The sequence below is a fragment of the Vanessa cardui genome, chromosome 21 (assembly GCF_905220365.1).
Source record: "Vanessa cardui chromosome 21, ilVanCard2.1, whole genome shotgun sequence".
In the NCBI taxonomy this organism is placed as follows: domain Eukaryota; kingdom Metazoa; phylum Arthropoda; class Insecta; order Lepidoptera; family Nymphalidae; genus Vanessa; species Vanessa cardui.
This window is the reverse complement of record NC_061143.1, coordinates 11,868,303-11,887,666: the sequence shown is the minus strand read 5'-3', so window position 1 is coordinate 11,887,666 and position 19,364 is coordinate 11,868,303. Positions and strand designations below refer to the sequence as shown.

At 35.1% G+C, this 19,364-nt stretch overlaps 3 protein-coding genes across 7 annotated transcripts in view; all 3 read right to left on the bottom strand.

Annotated features, from left to right (window-relative positions):
• Nucleotides 1-3,012, bottom strand: part of LOC124538963 (protein unc-79 homolog) — a 47,658-nt gene extending 44,646 nt beyond the window's left edge. The window contains exons 1-5 of the mRNA XM_047116250.1: nucleotides 2,879-3,012; nucleotides 2,677-2,791; nucleotides 757-876; nucleotides 329-490; nucleotides 89-259 (exon numbers count right to left, since the gene is read on the bottom strand). Of these exons, the coding sequence (XP_046972206.1) occupies nucleotides 89-259; nucleotides 329-490; nucleotides 757-876; nucleotides 2,677-2,737 (514 nt within the window). The 5' untranslated portion in view covers nucleotides 2,738-2,791; nucleotides 2,879-3,012. The remainder of the gene's footprint in view (nucleotides 1-88; nucleotides 260-328; nucleotides 491-756; nucleotides 877-2,676; nucleotides 2,792-2,878) is intronic.
• A 1,402-nt stretch (nucleotides 3,013-4,414) lies between these two features.
• Nucleotides 4,415-7,615, bottom strand: LOC124538990 (transient receptor potential channel pyrexia). Its single transcript, XM_047116286.1, has one exon. The coding sequence runs from the start codon at nucleotides 7,577-7,579 to the stop codon at nucleotides 4,664-4,666; it is 2,916 nt and encodes a 971-aa protein (XP_046972242.1). The 5' UTR covers nucleotides 7,580-7,615; the 3' UTR covers nucleotides 4,415-4,663.
• Nucleotides 7,616-16,939: 9,324 nt separating this feature from the next.
• LOC124538838 overlaps nucleotides 16,940-19,364 on the bottom strand; it is a 160,264-nt gene continuing 157,839 nt past the window's right edge. For all 5 annotated transcript variants that reach the window (XM_047116062.1, XM_047116064.1, XM_047116065.1 and 2 more), the window contains one exon: nucleotides 16,940-18,620. In XM_047116062.1, coding sequence (XP_046972018.1) covers nucleotides 18,433-18,620 — 188 coding nt within the window. In that variant the 3' untranslated portion in view covers nucleotides 16,940-18,432. The remainder of the gene's footprint in view (nucleotides 18,621-19,364) is intronic.

Sequence of the window (19,364 nt, the reverse complement as noted above, 5' to 3'; positions counted from 1 at the left end):
GCATTAATAAAATCAATTCTGACTGAAAGATGACATGACCAAATTCTTCAATTCTTCCTCTAATTTAAAATTATTGGTATTCACTTACTGATGGTGAACGGGAGTATATAGTAACATAGTAGGTTTAATATTTCCTGGTGTAATGTCGCAGGGAAGACTGCGACACAGTATGCCACTAGATACGGCAAGTTGTCAATCATATCATACTCCATAAAAGGCAGCAAACAGCCCAAGCATTGCAGAACTGCTTGACCGAATGCTGGAATACACACAATCAGTATAATATCCGCAAAGACATTGCAATTTTCAGTCCTTGGGTATTTTATACCTTGTATTCCATATTGTAAGTGAGGAGCAGAGTCGACGAGCTGAGAGATTGCATTGAATAGCCCCTTGTAATCTAAATTGGGATATAATCCCATTCGTTCCGCATCGCAGTCCGCATCGCGGATCATTTCTAGAGGTGATCTCGGTACATCTTTCAAAACGCCTAAAATTAATCTTATGTAGTATTATAGAATATTTATAGCACTACGTTATATTTTACATACGTTATTGTTATTTTATTAACAGACTTTTATTTATCTTAACTTGTATGTGTTCAAATATTGTAACTGAATTTTGAGACAAATTTTAATGTGTGACAAGATTATTTAGATCTTAATTTTAATACAATAATCCTGACTTTCAATTGATCTAGTTAAAACCAGTTACAATTAAATGTTAATATTTCGATCTACCTCCAAGTTTACTTACTGAGAAGCGTCTGTGAGAAGTACTTGACAGTGTTAGCGATATCCGTGCCCGAGGGTAGTGGCTGTATGTTGTGCATCAACCGAAGCTGGCAGTCGTACAGGCTCCGGATCTTCGCAGTGACTGCAAGGTCACTCGTTAATACTTACTACATGACCTCGAATTCAACCAGTGATAAAAAGTCACAAGTGCATTTCATATTCTACTAGTGAAATCATGATTATAATCATAGAATCAATCTTAATCTAAAACATCATTAACAAAAGGTGCTGTAAGAAGATTCCATACAACATATGAATTTCAAGTCATGATAAAGTATTGCAGCTTAGAAAATTTTCTATGGAAACATACATGCAAAGTCTACCGTTTCATAATCTACTATTTACAGGAAATAATAAGCTTTATGTAATAAATGAAAAGAATAATAAAAGCTCAACATCCAGGCAAAGAAAATGTTTATAAATAGTAGTATGAAGGAGTAAATAAAAAAAAATTCTACATATGTCCCAATGCAGAGGCCACATAGGTCGCAAACATTTTAAAATAGCTAAGAAAACTTTAAGAACTGATTTGCTTAGAACGGTTAGATTCTTACCTTTCATTTAAAAAGTATCTTAACACTATTTATATTTAAAGTATTTTTTCCACAAATACTTATTAAATACATTAATACATTTTGCAATGTTTATTTTACTTTAATTAATGGCATTTTAATTTTATTAAATAATGGCTCCATTTCAGTCATACAGTACGAGATAGTGAAATTATAAATTAACCTTGATCATTATCCATAAAGGCAAACTAGATTAATAAACCTAATTAAAAGTTAATTTATTTATAGCCTTCTGAAGGAAAGGTGAGCTTAGAAATCAAATAATTTAATTAAAAATAGAATTTTAACACTGCTTTTTTAATAGCAATTTTAGTATTTTAGAGCTTATATGAGGAAAACTATTTACAAAACCATCTATTTGTCGCTTTAATAATGTATTAGAATTTATCTCCTAAATGATTTTAAGGTCAAGAGAGTATTATATTACACTGTTAGACGAATGAAGTTAAAATCTCAGTGATATAATTTGTAAGTTATTAATTTTCTGTATTATATACCTATGTAAGAAATGAGATTAATTAATATCTACTATATTGCTACAGTAAATTTGATATATTTATTGTTATAAATTATATTGAAATGAACAAAAAATGATGTTATTGTTAAAGTTTTTTATTTATCATATCTTTGATATACATAAATTGATAAATAATTATACCATTAAACTAAGGATGATTACAATAATGTTATTTGGAGAAATCAGGACATATTGGCTAATCATTGAACATTCTAAAATGTATTTTAAGCTAATTAATATACCACTCATTCACAACAGTTTGTTGTAACAAAAACACCAACATTAATTTCTTTTCAGTCAACGATACAACATCAACTCAGGGTCACATCAAGGTCAACATCAAAACACTGAAGAGCACGGGATCAACACTGACATACCTTTGGATCTTGTCGTGCAGCAGTTAGACAGCGACACAAAAACCATAAAGGGACACCCATAACAAGAAAAAGCTAGAATTGCCATCTCCGTAAACTTCATATAAAACTATTGAGGTATTTTACATAAAATAATGATATATTCATTATTTATTTAGATTAATTTAGTAAATAGTATCTTCTAATAGATAGCAACTCGAAAAAAGCGATAGAAAATTCAGCATCTAATCTATAGAAATATTTGCGAAAATATAGATTGCTGTAAATTATGATTCAAAGAACTAGATGGCAAGACTATAGTCAAGAACGGGGTGAGAAGATGTCTATAATTCGTCGGGATTAGGCAAAGCAGTGTGATACAGGGCCAGAGGAACTCTGTGCAACACTTATTATTCAACCGCCCGTGTATACGAGCTCACCTTTCAGATTCAGCGGCTCCAAAACAAGCTGCATATTATCGAACGCCTGCGTGGACTGCATTAGGGACACACATAAAGCTTTCTCTATAAATAAGGCCGGAGAATCGAGTCACCTCTGAAAAAGAAATGCGTTAATGGACATGCATGCGGCGTAATCGAATATATGAGCGGTAAAGCGACGTTTCATCACTATTTAACTTACAGGCCGCTGCCCGTGTCCCCATGTTTATGAGCTGAATCTTAAAACTGCCCTGCATTTGAATGACACTCGCGAAATGGACGGAAACACGTAATCAATACACCAATTTAGGTACAGATCGGGTTAGGACGCTGTGTCCGTCCGAACGAAAGAGATGAGACCTAAATCTAGATTTTCTCTTCTCTTCAGGCTATTGATCGACCTATTTATTTTGATTCAATCTTAGCGCGCAACTCCTGAAATATTCTGTGCTGCCATAATGAAAAAATGAATTGTCAAATCAAATAATGCGTTACGATTTTGCATTGAAATCACAGCTACTTCATAATTTGTTTTTACATTTCATTAAAATAGTAACTATACCTTTAATAAATATTATTAATAAAAAGAATATGCTTGAAAGATACATACTTTTTATACTATAAACAAATATAATTTATAAAATTTGTCTAATTACATGATTACAATATTACGTTGATATTTTTATCATATTTGGATTTCCTCTGCTTTCTCAGTTTGTCGCTTTTATAATAATGATTATATCGAAGAACGATCATTTTACTCACTTTTTCATTAATGCTTTCAAAATTTTCGAGAATTGAGTAAAACTTTTTTTATGGGATTTTTTTAATATAGTTTTATATCTTGTCATTTCATTACTTTCAAACATTAATTTATTTCAACCCGTGCACTCTAAGCACAAATAAAAGTCAAAAAAAAGTTAATTGATTTCATTACACGATAACTCGCATTTTTTCAAAACCACTGACGGGTCTCGCTCGAAAGTGCGCTCTGGACGCCTAGACATTTTTCATTACAGACAAACACAAAATTAAAATTGTAATCACTGATATTTTTTTTCATTCATAAAAATGCCCCTATTATATAATTTATCAAATAAAATATATTTTAAAATGAGTAATCTATATTACAGTTCATCGCACTATAGACGAAAAGTGACAACGGCTACGGTACGAGAAATATTGCTTCGAATTAATTTATAACATGACCAAAGAAAAAAAGGTAAACTTTAAGGACTAAAATGAAAAAAGGTAAACTTTAAAAGTATAATTATGAGTATTCAGGGTTCGTATTTATTTCAGTAGTTTAATTACAGTTAACACACGTTAATATATGAGTATCGACTTTTACTTGTTTAGCAATCTTACGTGTAATCCTAATTAAAAGATCAAACGCCAAAACTTTTATTTGATTTACTTCAATTTGAAGAACTTTGGTTATATTATAGATATTTCTGTAAATAAAGGTCAGAAATGATGTAGCCTGTACGCGAGTTGCCAGGAAAAGAGTTGATGCATAATCTTATTTCTTAGCTGCATGTTATAGTATAGAATAAAGATTTATGAAATAGTAAACAGCAAGATCCCTATGAATATTCTAATAAATAAACATTGAATCATAATTTATAATTTTTTGTTGAGTCAGGTAACTACTTATTCTGTTATAAACAAGTCATAGATTTTTTTGTGATTTTTCTTCGAAAAATATTTGAGCGATAAAATAAAAAAAAATCGAGAGGCTTATGAAAAATAAATTTATTATCTGATAAATTATATCACAAAACCCTTACGCACTATCTCATTTTCGATCACAGCTCATCGTTTTAAACATAATTTACTCGACAACATTCAAATGCGAATACAAAAAATCGTTTACAATTTAAGTTCTTAACCGTCCACAAATCTAAACTTAAATATACAATAACCGTTCCTCATAGTTTATTGACTTGTACCGCTGGCATTGAAATATAAACGGCCTATTATATCATCAACGGTTATCTATTGCGCCTGACAGGGCTTGTTGTATTACAAGCTGCTGTGCACTTATAAGATTTTTTAACTCTTTCACCTCCTGTGTCAACTGCCGAACATTTTCTGACGTTTCGTCCAACCTTGCCTGTAGACTTCCTAAGCCTGAGGAATAACCATACTCCCGGTAGCCAGAATCATTGTTATTCTCGTATTTTTTGAAGCACGAATACGCCCCTGTTGTTGATCCATTTGATGATATTGTGTGACCATATTGTTTTCTCATTTTTGCAATGTCGTATGCTGCCATCATTATATCTCTTGGAAGTCGTTTCTCGCTGGGATTTAAAGGTTTAACACTCAAAACTACTCTATACGCTTGCGGCGATACTAGGGCTGACGAATGTAATATCTTCAGAAGACATTTTGGCAAGTAACCATTAAATAGCGCCAGTTCCATATAGGATATCAGTTTGGTTTGTCTCACGAGTTTCGAAAGGCCAGCCGTTTTTCTCAATCCCTGTATATCGTGAACTGCAATACCCACGAGCAAATTCATGAGCACAACGGTGACGAACATAAGGAAAAGAACGTATGTTATTTGTGCTGAAAATTCCAACAAGACCGGTGGATCGTTGCCGTCTGGCTCGTTTAATAACAAATCCAAATTTAGTTCGCCGATCATCATTGTCAAGACTGTTATAAAACCCATAAAAGGATTTGCGAACGATGACGAATCAGGAAATATCACGCAAAAGCTTATTGTGAATCCGATGAGAATACATGAGTACGCCATCAATAGTTTCGCGAATTCTTTTTGCACTTTCTGATACATTGCAACGTAAGTCCCAAAAACTGGCAACTGACCAATCATCATCATTAGATTCGTCCATCCAGCGAGGACTGCGAAAGCCCCCACGTGATTTTGCCACGTGTATGTTATATTTGTGTAAATGTACGATATTAAGAACACACTTACGATAACAAACCACTCAATAATATTTTCTGATTGCATTAAATACTGTTTAACTGTCGAATAGCCAGCGATGCCGTAGACTTTCCTGAAGATTTCGAATATTGTTATGCCTGCAAGCACCCACCATTGCATTTCTATTACGAATGGATTTTTCCTAAGTAAATCTCCAAGTATGGATTGTTTTTGACACAATTCTTGTTCTTGTATTGTTTCTTCCATGTCTTTACTTCCATTATAGCAATTATGTGCTAGTGCAGTTAGTACATACAAAGTTAAACAAAGAACGAATATGAAGCTTAAAAATAGCCGGGCGACGTAATATTTACGAATTTTCTCCCATTTTATGTATAGGAAGGCAGAGCAAAGAGGGTGTAGAAGTACTTCCTTCTGGCCTTCATCCACAAATGTATTAAGATAACTTATTTCTCGAGGGTAACAATGCTGCAGTATGCTGCGGAAGTCGAGTTCAAGTTCAACTTCTCGGTTACTGGTTTGTGAGTGGTGTAATGTGATAGCACAGTCCAACTTCCTCGTTATCATCGCGAGTGACGCAGGTGTCTTTCTGGCGATTACATTAAGTGCTGAGTTACCTTTTTTAGATCGCGTTGTTACATCAGCGCCGTGATAAATTAACGTCTCCACACATGCAGAGAGACCATCAAGTGCAGCTAAGTGCAAAGGCGTGAAACCGTACTCGTCCTTTTGATTTACATTTGCTCCCCAACTTATTAAGGTTTCAATTATGTCACAGGCACTATCAGACTTCCCTATGGCGGCGTGAAGTGGCGTTCTTTTGTCAAAATCCATTGAATTAGGCTCGGCGTTTCCTTTCCTAAGCAATGATTCAACGCATTCCAGACATGAAGAGCGCGCGGCAAGATGTAAGGCGGTAAACCCTCGGTGATTTTTTAAGCTGGCGTCGGCGCCTTTGTTTAGAAGTAAATCAACACATTCAACGAAGCCACCGTCAGCTGCTAAATGAAGAGCCGTTGATTCCCGATCACCCACTCTCGTCCTCACGTTAGGATCGGCTCCAGGCGTCTCTATCAATATTGCAAGGCACTGAATCATCCCGAGATCAGCGGCGAGATGAATTGCATTAGTACCGCCTGGTTCTATTTGATTGACGTCGACTCCATGTGATATAAATAGTTTTAGGCAGTCAACAGAATTAGCTCGAACTGCACAATGCAGTAAGCCTCCTTCACAGTTGATATATTTTACAGCCGCGTGGACAGAGGCACCACGATTAATCAGTAAATTAGCCACTTGTACAGAATTCCCGAACGCAGCACAATGAAGCGGTACAAAGCATCTCGGCATGTAATTAGGATCCGCTCCGCAAGACAATAAATAATTGGCGCACTCCGTCGAACCACTAAATGCGGCCGCGTGTAATGGAGACAGGCCGAGCGCGTCGAAATATAACGGGTCAGCGCCAGCTTCGACCAGCGGCTGCAAAAAATGATCATACTTGAGATAGGCGACCCAAAATAAACACACATTTCTCTCGGCTTCAGATGCTGTTGCGAACGTGTTAACAGCGGTGTCTATTGTTATGACGCCGGATTCCAATTCGTCGAGCAGTCTTAGTCGTCCGCCGACTGCTCGCATTTGTTCGTAAGCACTCTGACGTAGTGAATCCGCGCATATGTGCGCAGTTAGGTCCAGCGGGGGTTCCTCGAAGCTATCGTACATATTAGGGGCGCTTTCGGCCGGTGGTGAAGATCCAGCCAGAACATATTCAAGGTGACCCATGGATGGAAAGGCCCTTTCGAGGGATTCCTCGTCGAGTGGCGCAGTCTGCGCACGCGCAGGGGAGCTGAGGACACGTGCGACACGCGGCCTTCGGTCCATGTTCTGGGGTTGGTTTCCGGTGGTGTCATCGGGCTCGTCTGACCGCGGGGCGCGGCGTGAGCGGAACCAGCGCGAAGAGAGGAGCTTGCGCGTTGTGGGCATGCGGGCGGTCTGCGCGGGACTGACTGCCTGCTGCTATTGTCCGTCAATTGCTGTGATGTGGATGATTCGCGCGCACCTTTGCTATAAAGGATCGTATTCATTGTTTGTTTTTTTATTCTAAAACCATTACTTAATAAGTGGTAAAAATACTACAGTATTATGTATGTGTCAAAAATTGTTAATATTATATTCGAACCCAAAATTTACAGCAAATTATAAAAATAAAATATATAACAATACAAATATATTTACAAAGGTCGACGTTTGAGGCGTTTGGCGAAATAAAAGTCCAAAAAAAATTAAAAACAAAAAAAAACACAATTATTGATTATTTGGCTCTTTAGAAATATTAAATATCTCAATATTAAGCGTAATGCTTGATTTTTGAAGACACGAACGCATCTATTGTTAATAAACGCATATATTGTTAATAAATAAGAGATTTCACAAACGTACATGGACAGAAAATAAATTATGTACAAAAGTAAGAAGAGCTTTAGTTTAATGATAAAATTGTATTTTTGATTGTTAAATAATGATTGCCTTATTTTAGACGTCACGTACATTTTGAGAAATTTAGCTTTATTATAGGTAGAAAATCGCAAAAAAATCACGCAAAAAATTATATAATATATAAATATGTGTAATCCACCAACGTTGTCTTGGAAGGAATTTGGTGGAATAAATTTTAACATTCTTCTCAAGGATGGGAGGTTTCACCCTCCAGTAGAAAGCCTATTGTCCGCCTTATCGGCCTTTAGCCCAGCAGTGGGAATTTACAGGATGTTGTTTGTTTGTTGTTATAGTTTTAGTGTTTTGTTACAATAAATAAATATGTACTTAAACGAGTCGAGATGGCCCAGTGGTTAGAACGGGTGCATCTTAACCGATGATTGTGGGTTCAAACCCAGGCAAGCACCGCTGAAGGAAAACATCGTGAGGAAACCTGCATGTGACAAATTTCATAGAAATTCTGACACTGCCACCAAATTCTGGAAGAGGAGGCCTTTAGCCCAGCAGGGGGAATTTACAGGCTGTTGTTGTTGTTGTTGTTGTTTGTTTGTTTGTATGTTTGTTTGTTTGTTTGTTTGTTGTTCCTAATCAAAATTCATGATGTAGCGATTTTGTAATACAGTTGACTGTGTTTCAGGGATTTTGAAGTATAGTGAACCAGCATACAATTTTTCTTCAGCTATTCTGCAAGATCCTTTAGAACGATCAAACGCTATTAACAATGGCCGGTCGAGCGGCTCGGCTCCCAAGTCTTTTTGCAACTATTTACATCCATTTTTTCGTCATGACTTCATTTCGATGTAATATTATCGCTGTGACAAACAGAAAGTGTTATTTATAGATACTATATGAGTAACGATCACGTATATCTTTAATTAATTAAAAAAAAATATATAAGTATAAACAAGTGAAAATTAGGCTTCATTTACTTACTAAATATGATATTTACTTACTTAATAAATACTATCATATTTTTTTATTTAACATGGACGAATTATAGGCTACATCGTGGTTAGTACTTACTCACCATCGTCTACTGACATTGCGCCGTAAGAAGTACATAATGAACATAATAATTATTAACATTAAGTCCGTAAATACATAAAAATATTAATTGAAAATTGTTACTGTATGAATCTTGACCGCGTGGAATGGTGGCAAGAATGATGGTAGCATTTCCCAGTTGAATCGCAATTCCGATCCTCTGGGCGAAAAACGAACCAGCCCTCCCGGCACCAAAAATAAGGCGAGGTGTTATACTGTTAACGAATTGTTTACCTTTTATGTCGTTTCGTTAAAATATATATTCAAAGAGATAATAGTGGCAAAGATTAAATTTATAAATAGAAAAAAAGACTAAGGAATTGTAATGTAATGATGCTATGTTTAATACTGGTATTTGAGTCTTTTTTTGGATGATCTTTTTTAGGGCCACAGACGGAGGCGTGGAAACTTCTAATTTATTATTTTAAAAATTAATTTTTACAATTTTATTTCTATCAGTAAAATTTTTCAATAATTTGTTTACTCTTTGTATACGTGTATTTTAAAACAGTAATTAGTAATGTTATAAACATATATTAAATTAAAATGATTAACTAGTCGGAACCTTCATTACAGGGATTCCTCTCTTGTGAAAGCAATAGGACAGTTGCTCTGGTTGCCTTCCCCATCCGGCTCTGGATGACACGGTAAGCGACACAGCCGGAGAGAAATGAGTAGCTGCTGCACTGCTTCAAATCGAACCCGAGAATATTGCCTAGCATAATAACCTAGCGTCTCCAGCCTTGAACACTATCTACTATATCAAAACAGGTAAAATGATCTGGACTTTAAAAGACAGCTTGAAAACGATTATCTATTGTTTGTTTAGTTCTATAATTATAACGCGTAGAAACACGTGGGAAATCCCCTACTGCTAATCAAACTTAATTATAAAGACTTTTTTTGCGTGTTGTTCGTAAATTCTATTTTTAAATTATACTAGAAGGTATGCCGTAATCTAATAATAATTGGTAATGAAAAAAATTAAGTTTCTGAATCACGCTAACGTTTGGTTCACGTAACGTGGTAACGTTTGGTCTCAACTTTTGAAACGTATTACATTACATTAATAAATAATAATGGCATCATCAAATTAATATTGCACATTTATTAAACATATAAAAATCTATTCATCAACCGACTTCAAAAAAAGGAGGAGGTTCCCAATTCGACCCGTATGTTTTTTTTCTATGTTTGTTTCGCGATAACTCCGCCAATTATGAATCGATTTGAACAAATATTTTTTCGTGTATAAGTAATACCTCATGGGTGGTCCCATTTAAATTAATTAATAAATAAAACAACCCCCAAGGGTGGAAAATTGGGGATGAACTTTTTTATATGCAATATCTCCGCCGATTATAAACCAATTTGAACGATTTTTTTTTTTGTTGAATAGGTATTATCAAAAGGGTTTCATTTCGCATGAAAGATTGAAGAAAATATATCATCATATATCACCACCATCATCATATATCACCACCATAGCATTTGAAGTCGGTTTTATTTTTTTTAAAAGTTAATTATTATTATATATTTAAATTATTTGACAAAGAAAAAAAATAAAGTTAAAACAAGACAATTATCGAAGAAGTCAATGGAGCTAAACTAAGATCCGAGATGGTCTAATGGTTAGAACGCGTACATTAACCAAGGATTGAACCAGAAGTTCAAACCCAGGCAAGCAACTGAATTTTCAAGGGCTGAATTTGAATTTATAATTCATCTCGTAAACATCGTGAGGAAGCCAAGGGAACACTGACCACAAAACATCAAGTGTGGACGACGAGATCAAAATTTTACGTTGGTGTGAATTATTTTGTGTCAAGTGAAGAGGTAATAGAGGTACGTCTTTGTTTTAAGTTGTTCTTTTGTTTATTTTTCTCAAATCATCTTAGCTTCTCAAACAGTAAGTATCGCGTACGTGTGTGTCAAAGTATCATATCTTTGGTGATTATTTTCTATAACTTATATTTAAGTTATTTTTATGGACCTGTATTTTTTATTTATTTAAGCAAGACAATCTTCGATTTAAAATTGTTGACGATTACATGTACGTAGGATTACTTCTTCATTGACTCGAAATATTGCGAGCCCATTATCACCTAGTCTTTTCGGAAGGGAAATAAACCATTACCCTCGTTCTGATCATTATATGATCTTCCAATAAAGCAACTGCTTATATACCCAAAGTTTGAAAAATTGGTCTCCACGAGGTCCGTCGGTGACTTATTCGTTGATCCGGAAAATTGTCTTCATTTAGTGGTTCTAGTTTATTTACGAGCATAATGCCTGATTCCCACATATACCACAAACTTTCGGTAACAACGAGTTACCAAACCTTTTCCAAGGAAACCGGAAACGCTTTTGTGTATCGACAATAACATTGGTCACAGTCGTATTGATCATCATTGAAAATACTCAACTATAGCGCCCAAGGCCGTGACGATCCCATGAATTTCATAGCGGTTTAAGTAACAAAGTACATTCGTTCATTTACGATTAATTTCGGATACTATTATTGACCACTTACTGACTGCATTTTTCGCAACTGCTCAGATAGCCTAGTGGTTAAAATAAAATATTAACTGATGATTGCGACTTCGATCCCAGGCACCTGTTAATTTTTACGCTTATAATGGTATCGTTTTGAACAGAAATGTTCCATCCTTCAAAAAATAATTTACAAAGATTTAAAAGAGAAAATCGATTTTATGAAAATAATATTCATAACTTCACACATTTAAACAAGATTTCTGTCATAAAAAATATTTCCTCGTTGAAATCTTACTAATTTTATTTTCTACTACTATGGGTTCGAACATTTTTTAAGAAAACTGAAGGAGAACACTGTGAGGAAATCACCATATCGCATTCAATAGCTCCAGTTTATTTACTAACCCCAATGCATTGGAGCAAATTGGTGGGAAAATGTCTAAACTTCTTCAAAAATGGTTTAGTCCTGCAGAGAAACATTAACAAGCTATATATAACAAAATAAAATTTATGTTGAGCCTAAAGTGTTCATGTATCTTAAAGAAAATTAGAATTTCCATTGGTATTCCGGTTCCTACTTTTCTTTCCAACAGTACGAGCTATAAATAAATCACTCCGTGTAACCTTATCCTTAACGTAAGGTCAATTCCTGGTACGTTTAGAAGATATATCCTTACAAAGATAAGGAATAGCTTTAATGACCACAATTGTTCACATCCTCTGCATGGTTTTAGCAATACGTATTCTATGTAATCATTGCATTTGTTTTAATGTGCACGAGTTTCTTTTACTTCATCTTTAGTACTGTTTTGTCGACCTCATTGTTTAGTAAGTTACGTCTGCTCATATTAATATCATATATTTAAACCCGATATAGACTCAAGTAATTTAAGTTTCTTGAAGATATAAAATAATTATATGGTTTTTATGTATAGTGTTGGCTGGCTGACGTTGGTCTGTTGGCTTAAGTTATCTAAGTCGAAGATCCCAAGATCTTAGCCTAAGATGCTATTATTAATTATAATCGTTAACACGAAATTTTTAGTTGCTCTCTCATCGGATTATAAATTTGAGAAAGTAGTAAACTTTTCCTCAAAGGGAGAGGAGGCCTTTGGCCCAGCAGTGGGAATTTACAGGCTGCTGTTGTTGTTGTTGTTGTTGTTGTTGTTGTTGTTGTTGTTGTAAACTTTGTTCCATAATTTTCCGAATGACAAGATTCTTGATGAGGACTACGGTCTATCGGGTCACTGTTGTTAAGTAAAGTAAATAAAGTAAAAAGTTATAAATACGAAATAAGCACATATATAGTGCTGCTTGCCCGGGTTTGAACCCGAAATCATCGGTTAAGATGCACGCGTTCTAATCTCCAGGCCATCTCAGCTCACGTTTGTTAAGTTACCACTAAAATAAATTCTAATGGAACTTACTTAAATAATCAAGTTCTGTTATATATAAAAAAATACGTTGACGAGTTATTTAAAAGTTGACGAAACTAATCAAGACTCGGAATTGGTACAAAAAGTTTAACGGTTGACTTAAAAAGTGTAACTTGTTTTTTTATTAACAAGAGTAAATTCAGAATAACTGTTATTTAAATCTATACATTTTTGGGATACCTTTATTTATATATTAAGTACTTTCCTGATATTTTATTAATGCATTACATTAGTAGAAATATCAATACCGGATAAACAACTTTTTCTCTTACAGAACAAATAGCTACAAACAGCAGTACATATTAAGTATGGTTTGAGATATTCTCTTTAATTATTAAGAAATTTGTATCTTTCGAAACATAGCTTTATTTATACATTACTTCCTCTCCTGTAAAATTATATATTATTTCTTATGCTTTATACAAAATTCATGTTCTTCACATGTTCATTTCCGAATTTCCTAAAGTGAGTAAACATGTATATTTTTGTGTTGTGTTAGTTAATCCCTAAATAATCCCAAAATATGCATATTATAAATAAAATTATATAATATATGAACATTTTGCCTCACAGAACCACTATGTTTTTTCGGCGATTTTTTCGAATTGATATGGCTTGGGATTCTGTAAGAACCTACCCATTTCTTAAAAGCCGATAAGATCCCGGTGTTGGCAATGTCAATCAGTGGTGGTTACTATCAAATAAGCCATTTGCCAATTTGTATTCTTTTACTTTATCAAAAAAAAGCAAATATCTAATCGTTATTGCCGTAAATATGCAAGAAGCAATTAGATATTTCTAGAAGAATGACGCAGATTCACGGTAAACATGTCAATTATTAAACAAGCCTGACCAGGTTTTAACTGGACAATTTTACAAGCGAGAAAATTACCAGTTATACCTACAGAGTTCCATTGTTCACTGAAACGATATAAAACATGCCAAAATATTTACATTGAGCCTGGCTGTTTGATTTAGTTTTATTAATGGTATACAATTGGAACTTTGCCTTGTCAACATAAAACCATTTTTAAAAAGTGTCATTAGATTTTTACTTTTACTACGGCTACGCAATAAAATCATAATTATATGTATTTTGTATACCTTATATTAAGTATACATATATTTTTATATATCATGTGTATGTGTAGTTAGTGGCGGCGCAAGTTCGAATCTTGCTAAACGAAATCTGGCTAAACTCCTAGCTATACGATTTAAATTATTTCAACTAAAACCGACGGGAAATTCACAAGTAATTCTTTTCTACCTTTACATAACAGGTATATAGAAGGCGAAAAATACTAGAAGACAGTAAATGTTAGGAAGATAAAAATTAGTAATAAGTTCTAAATTTCTAAGTCATTATGTTTAATTAGTTGGTAGGATTATTATTATATTTGATACGCCAGAAGATAAATTCAGAGTATGATATGTGCCGGAAATGGTAAAATTGGCATGGGGTTGGGACCCCCGCTATCCAGCGGTTACCCTTTGTTTGTACCAGTGACTGGCAATTGGTTCAAAAAGCGATGGGTTCCATATTCACCCAGACGTGTAGTATTTGGGATTCATCGGCTTTCAGAGTCGGATTTAAAGGTCTGGAGGTCCTGGGGCACAAAGCAGTGGAGGCCCTAGACCAACAGGAGCGTGGAGATCCTAATAATTATATAATGGATTAGCTTAAGCTTTTATTAATTTGAATCAGTAAGTATTTCTTGACTGGTATCGGTAACTTTTAAAATATTAAGTAATAAGATTATTATAATTTGACTATATCTCGGTATTTGTTAACTCACTGAAAACTTTTATGGCCCCCACTTATGTGGAGGCCCCATGGCAGTTGCCCCGGTTGCCCTTCCCTAAATCCGGCCCTGCCGGCTTTGCATCAAAGACAAAACGCCTCTATGCATGATTATAGTTAGTATTTTTTTTTCTTTTGATGAGCTAATACTTACATTAGCTCATCAAAAGAAAAAAAATTTACAGTTATATACCAAGTTTAATTGACATCTTTAAAACCGCGCTATTTTTAAAAGCACGCTCATAATTCCCGTTGATAACGTGAACGGATGCCACATGTAATCTTCATCGTTCGAATTGAATTACGTAGACGACTTTATTACTAAAGATCTGAGAATAGGATTTTCTTTGGATAAAAAATGTTTGTTTTGTATCTCCTTGTAATAAGTATCTTTATAATTATATTAATTATAACCTTAGATGCGTGATATATCGATATGATATAAATACTCTTACAGAACCCGGCAGCTATTCGTATTATCCGGTATGGTGTTATACTAATTATGATCAAACTTCTATGCAGTGGCTATCGTAGGGCCAGATGGTGCAGTGCATTAGGGCCCCGGAGTTCAGGGCCCTCTTAAACCTTAAGCTTCTGAAGCTAGAAAATCACGACCCTGTGCACAATATTTCTTATTTGGTATCTATAATTTTAAAGGGTAGTTATTAGTTAAAGAGGGATATGAAAGAGGAGGTGAGGGCTTCTTTTTCTATGCACTGGGGCCCTTCCTCACTTAGCCACGTTACTGCTTCTATGCCACAACGAATCAAGAACATCTAAAAAACAATACAATTATAATAATAGTCTTCAAACATTAATTAAGTATCGTAGCGTGCAATCAAAATCAGACCTTACAATTAAACTTTAGAGTTCGTTTTATTGTACAGGGAATAAGTCGCTTATTACCTCCTGTGCAATGATTTAATTCAAAGTTGGTCATCACTTTAAATGTTTTATATTCGCTAAAGTCACAGCGTAAATAAAACACTGGTATCATAGTTGTTGTTAGCTAAAAACCCGCCAAAAATGGTTACGTAGATATTAATTATATTTCAGGAAATCGATCAATGGAATCACACACCTGTAGATCTTTATCATAAAAATTCTGAAATAACGAAATTATAATTATTTATAAAAGAAAATATAAAAGTATACTAACTAAAGAAAGAGTTAGTATTTAAGACATTTTTAATATGCGAATGGAATTTAAATGATTCTAAGTGCCGAGAAGAAATTTAAACAATAAATAAGGAAGTGTCACGCTTCTCTTGTCTATTGCGTTCGAAGAAGAATAAAGATAAACAACCCTTAAATTCTATGTCGATTACTCTATTTGCAAAACTCCCGTCTATATTATGCACTTGTATGATTATTACATCTTCATTTATAATATTGAACTACTACACTTTACTTATTTTACTTGGTGGTAGGGCTTTGTGCAAGCCCGTCTGGGTAGGTACCACCCACTCACCAGTTATTCTACCGCCAAATAACAGTACTCGGATATGCTCGTCCGCCAAGCTATACCATAAAAAAATTACTTTAAGTTTCCTTCCAATCGCAGTTTCAACGTTTTTTCGCAAAACCATAATGAATGATTGTACAAGGTCTCTAATGTATATGCTGTTCTTTTGTCTTTGGATCTCTTGTGATTCTAATAGACAATAGTTGGAATTGGAATTTTGACTACTTATTTGAATATTTGTAAATATTAAACACCACTTAAATTAAACACCGCTTGCACAAAGACCTACCACTTGGCTTAGTGCAAGCCCGTCTGGGTAGGTACCACCCACTCATCAATGATTCTACCGCCAAATAACAGTACTCAGTATTGTTGTGTTTTGGTTTGAAGGGTGAGTGAGCCAGTGTAACTACAGGTACAAGGGACTTAATATCTTAGTTCCCAAGGTTGGCGGCACATTGACGATGTAAGTAATAGTTAATATTACTTACAGCGTCATTGTCTATGGGTGATGGTGACCACTTACCATCAGGTGGCCCATATGCTCGTCCGCCAACTTATACAATAAAAAAAAAACTATAAGGATATTCAAATGAAATATATAATAAAGTTCGTAATATTTTATTGATATACAGTTGTAGCTCACATAGATAATGTACAGAGTGATCGACAATTAACATCGAAATTTAACATAATTATAACGTAAGGAAAGATAATAATTAATCACATTTATATTTATGTTAAAAAACGTAAGAATTTCACAAACAAATAATGTTAAAGTAACGTACGAATTACGATTATTAATATACAATAATAAAAACAATAACCATTTTTGGATTAAATGTTCTCTTAACGCTAATGTACTAACTATTAAAGCTAAATTAACACACGCTAACATAAATTAAAATTATTTACAAAATTATACAAAATTCTATGTATTTAGAATACGTTCATTTTCATTAGTTACAATTTTTATATTCTTTTACATTAAAGATAAAACGAATCAAAGGGATTATGTGTTAAAATGTCGCTGCATGGCACAATATAAGTGAAAATCAAAATAATATTCTAAGGAAGAAATCTACAAAAAAACAGTTTGTCAATTCTATACTTTAAATACACGGTAGACTTGTAGAGATATTCTGTAAGGACTTGAAACAAAACATATATGTGTTTTGACGTAATTTTTCAAAGTGACATGTTACAGAATAGTTCGGCTGATATTATTCAAAGTTACATATATAAATACGTCAAATTGTTTTGTTTTTCATAATGATTCATCGTAATGTGATATTGTTGTTCTAAAATTAAAAAGGACAAACCCACGTGACCATATAAGTTACAGTTAAAATATAAGGGTTATCATCACATTGATTATGATTTTAAATAGGCGTGCAAATACAATATTCAAAAAGGGAACAAGGTTTGGGAGTTACGAGGATCTATTGAAAGTCACAAAGCAAGTGTCGTAGACGGCAGAAAAAAGTTCCTCGAGGACGCAAAATTTAGTATTTTCGATCTAGAGAAAATATTTCGCGCTCACAAAAGGTACTCTTTTCGACCTGACCAAAACATAGTACCGAATGAGCCTACGACACGGCTTCGGGGTGGGGGGGAGGTAACAAAAGCGTGCAATAATGGGCTCAGAGCGCGCTGAGGCCAGAGACGAGTCTTGAGCGCACGCGTGACGTCACACGTGTGCGGGGGGATCCGGGGTGGTGTGGGGTGGGGGACAAGAGATGGAGGGAAACTTTGACAAAACTTCTTCAGGTATAAAAGTAAAAGTAAAGTAACAGCCTGTAAATTCCCACTGCTGGGCTAAAGGCCTCCTCTCCCTTTGAGGAGAAGGTTTGGAACATATTCCACCACGCTGTTCCAATGCGGGTCGGTGGAATACACATGTGGCAGAATTTCTATGAAATTTGTCACATGTAGGTTTCCTCACGATGTTTTCCTTCACCGCAGAGCACGAGCACATGAAACAGCGGTGCTTGCCTGGGTTTGAACCCGCAATCATCGGTTAAGATGCACGTGTTCTAACCACTGGGCCATCTCGGTATAGTATTCAGAATATATAATAGTACATTTACAGTCCCCCCTACACGCAGGAGTACTTGGAGCCGTCGTCGGAGGAGTAACAGTGGTGGCAGTGCAAGCGGCGCGCACGCACGCGCACATCTGCGCCCGCGCGGCCGTCGCCCAGCGCGGCGCCGCACACCGCGCACGAAAAGCACCAAACGTGGTAGCACAGCGACAGCGACTCGATGATCATGGCCGCGCCCCGCCCTGACCACCACACGTTAGCATATAGTTTACTCCTGTTACTCGACTGCATAGAGTCAGTAACTCCTTTGTGGGGCAATGTATACGCTTCTACAACAGGATCCCAGAAAGCGTTCAAAATGCTTCTGTTGCCAAATTTGAAAAAAAAATGTTAAGGAACGCTTGTGTGCAAAAGGTTACTATACAATTAGTGAGTTTATGTTTGATAGCACACCTTGGGAATGAAATGCCTCCTGGCTATTTCTAATCATATACTACTATGTATCTTATTAATTTGACAAAAATAAATAACAAAAAAAAGACCCGCTGAGTTTCTTTCGCCGGTTCTTCTCAGGTCAGGGTGTTCCTTTTTCTGAACCGGCGGTAGTGTTTATTTGACAATCAATAAGTAAGTGTAATGCGTCTTTATTGAATAAAGGAATTTGAGTTTGAGTTTCAGTTTATAGCCCTACTCACTCGGAGGGAAGCTCTGTGCGAGTCGTTTGGGTATTCTACCGCCAAGCGGCATTACTTAGCGTTCCAGTTCTAGCGAGCCAGTGATACAGGCACAACAGACGTAGTATTTGTAGTACATTGGTGTTTTAAGAACTAGTAGTAGGACGATGGTGACCACTTAATATCAAACAGACCATTTGCCCGTCCACATGCATATATAATAAAAATATATGTGTATATTTTTCGACGACCTCCATGGTCGAGTGGTATGTACACCGGTTTTCATGGGTACGCCACTCTGAGGTCCCGGGT

Excerpts from the sequence above, each read along its gene's own strand:
- LOC124538990 (XM_047116286.1), bottom strand. The coding sequence starts at position 7,579 with ATGCCCACAACGCGCAAGCTCCTCTCTTCGCGCTGGTTCCGCTCACGC.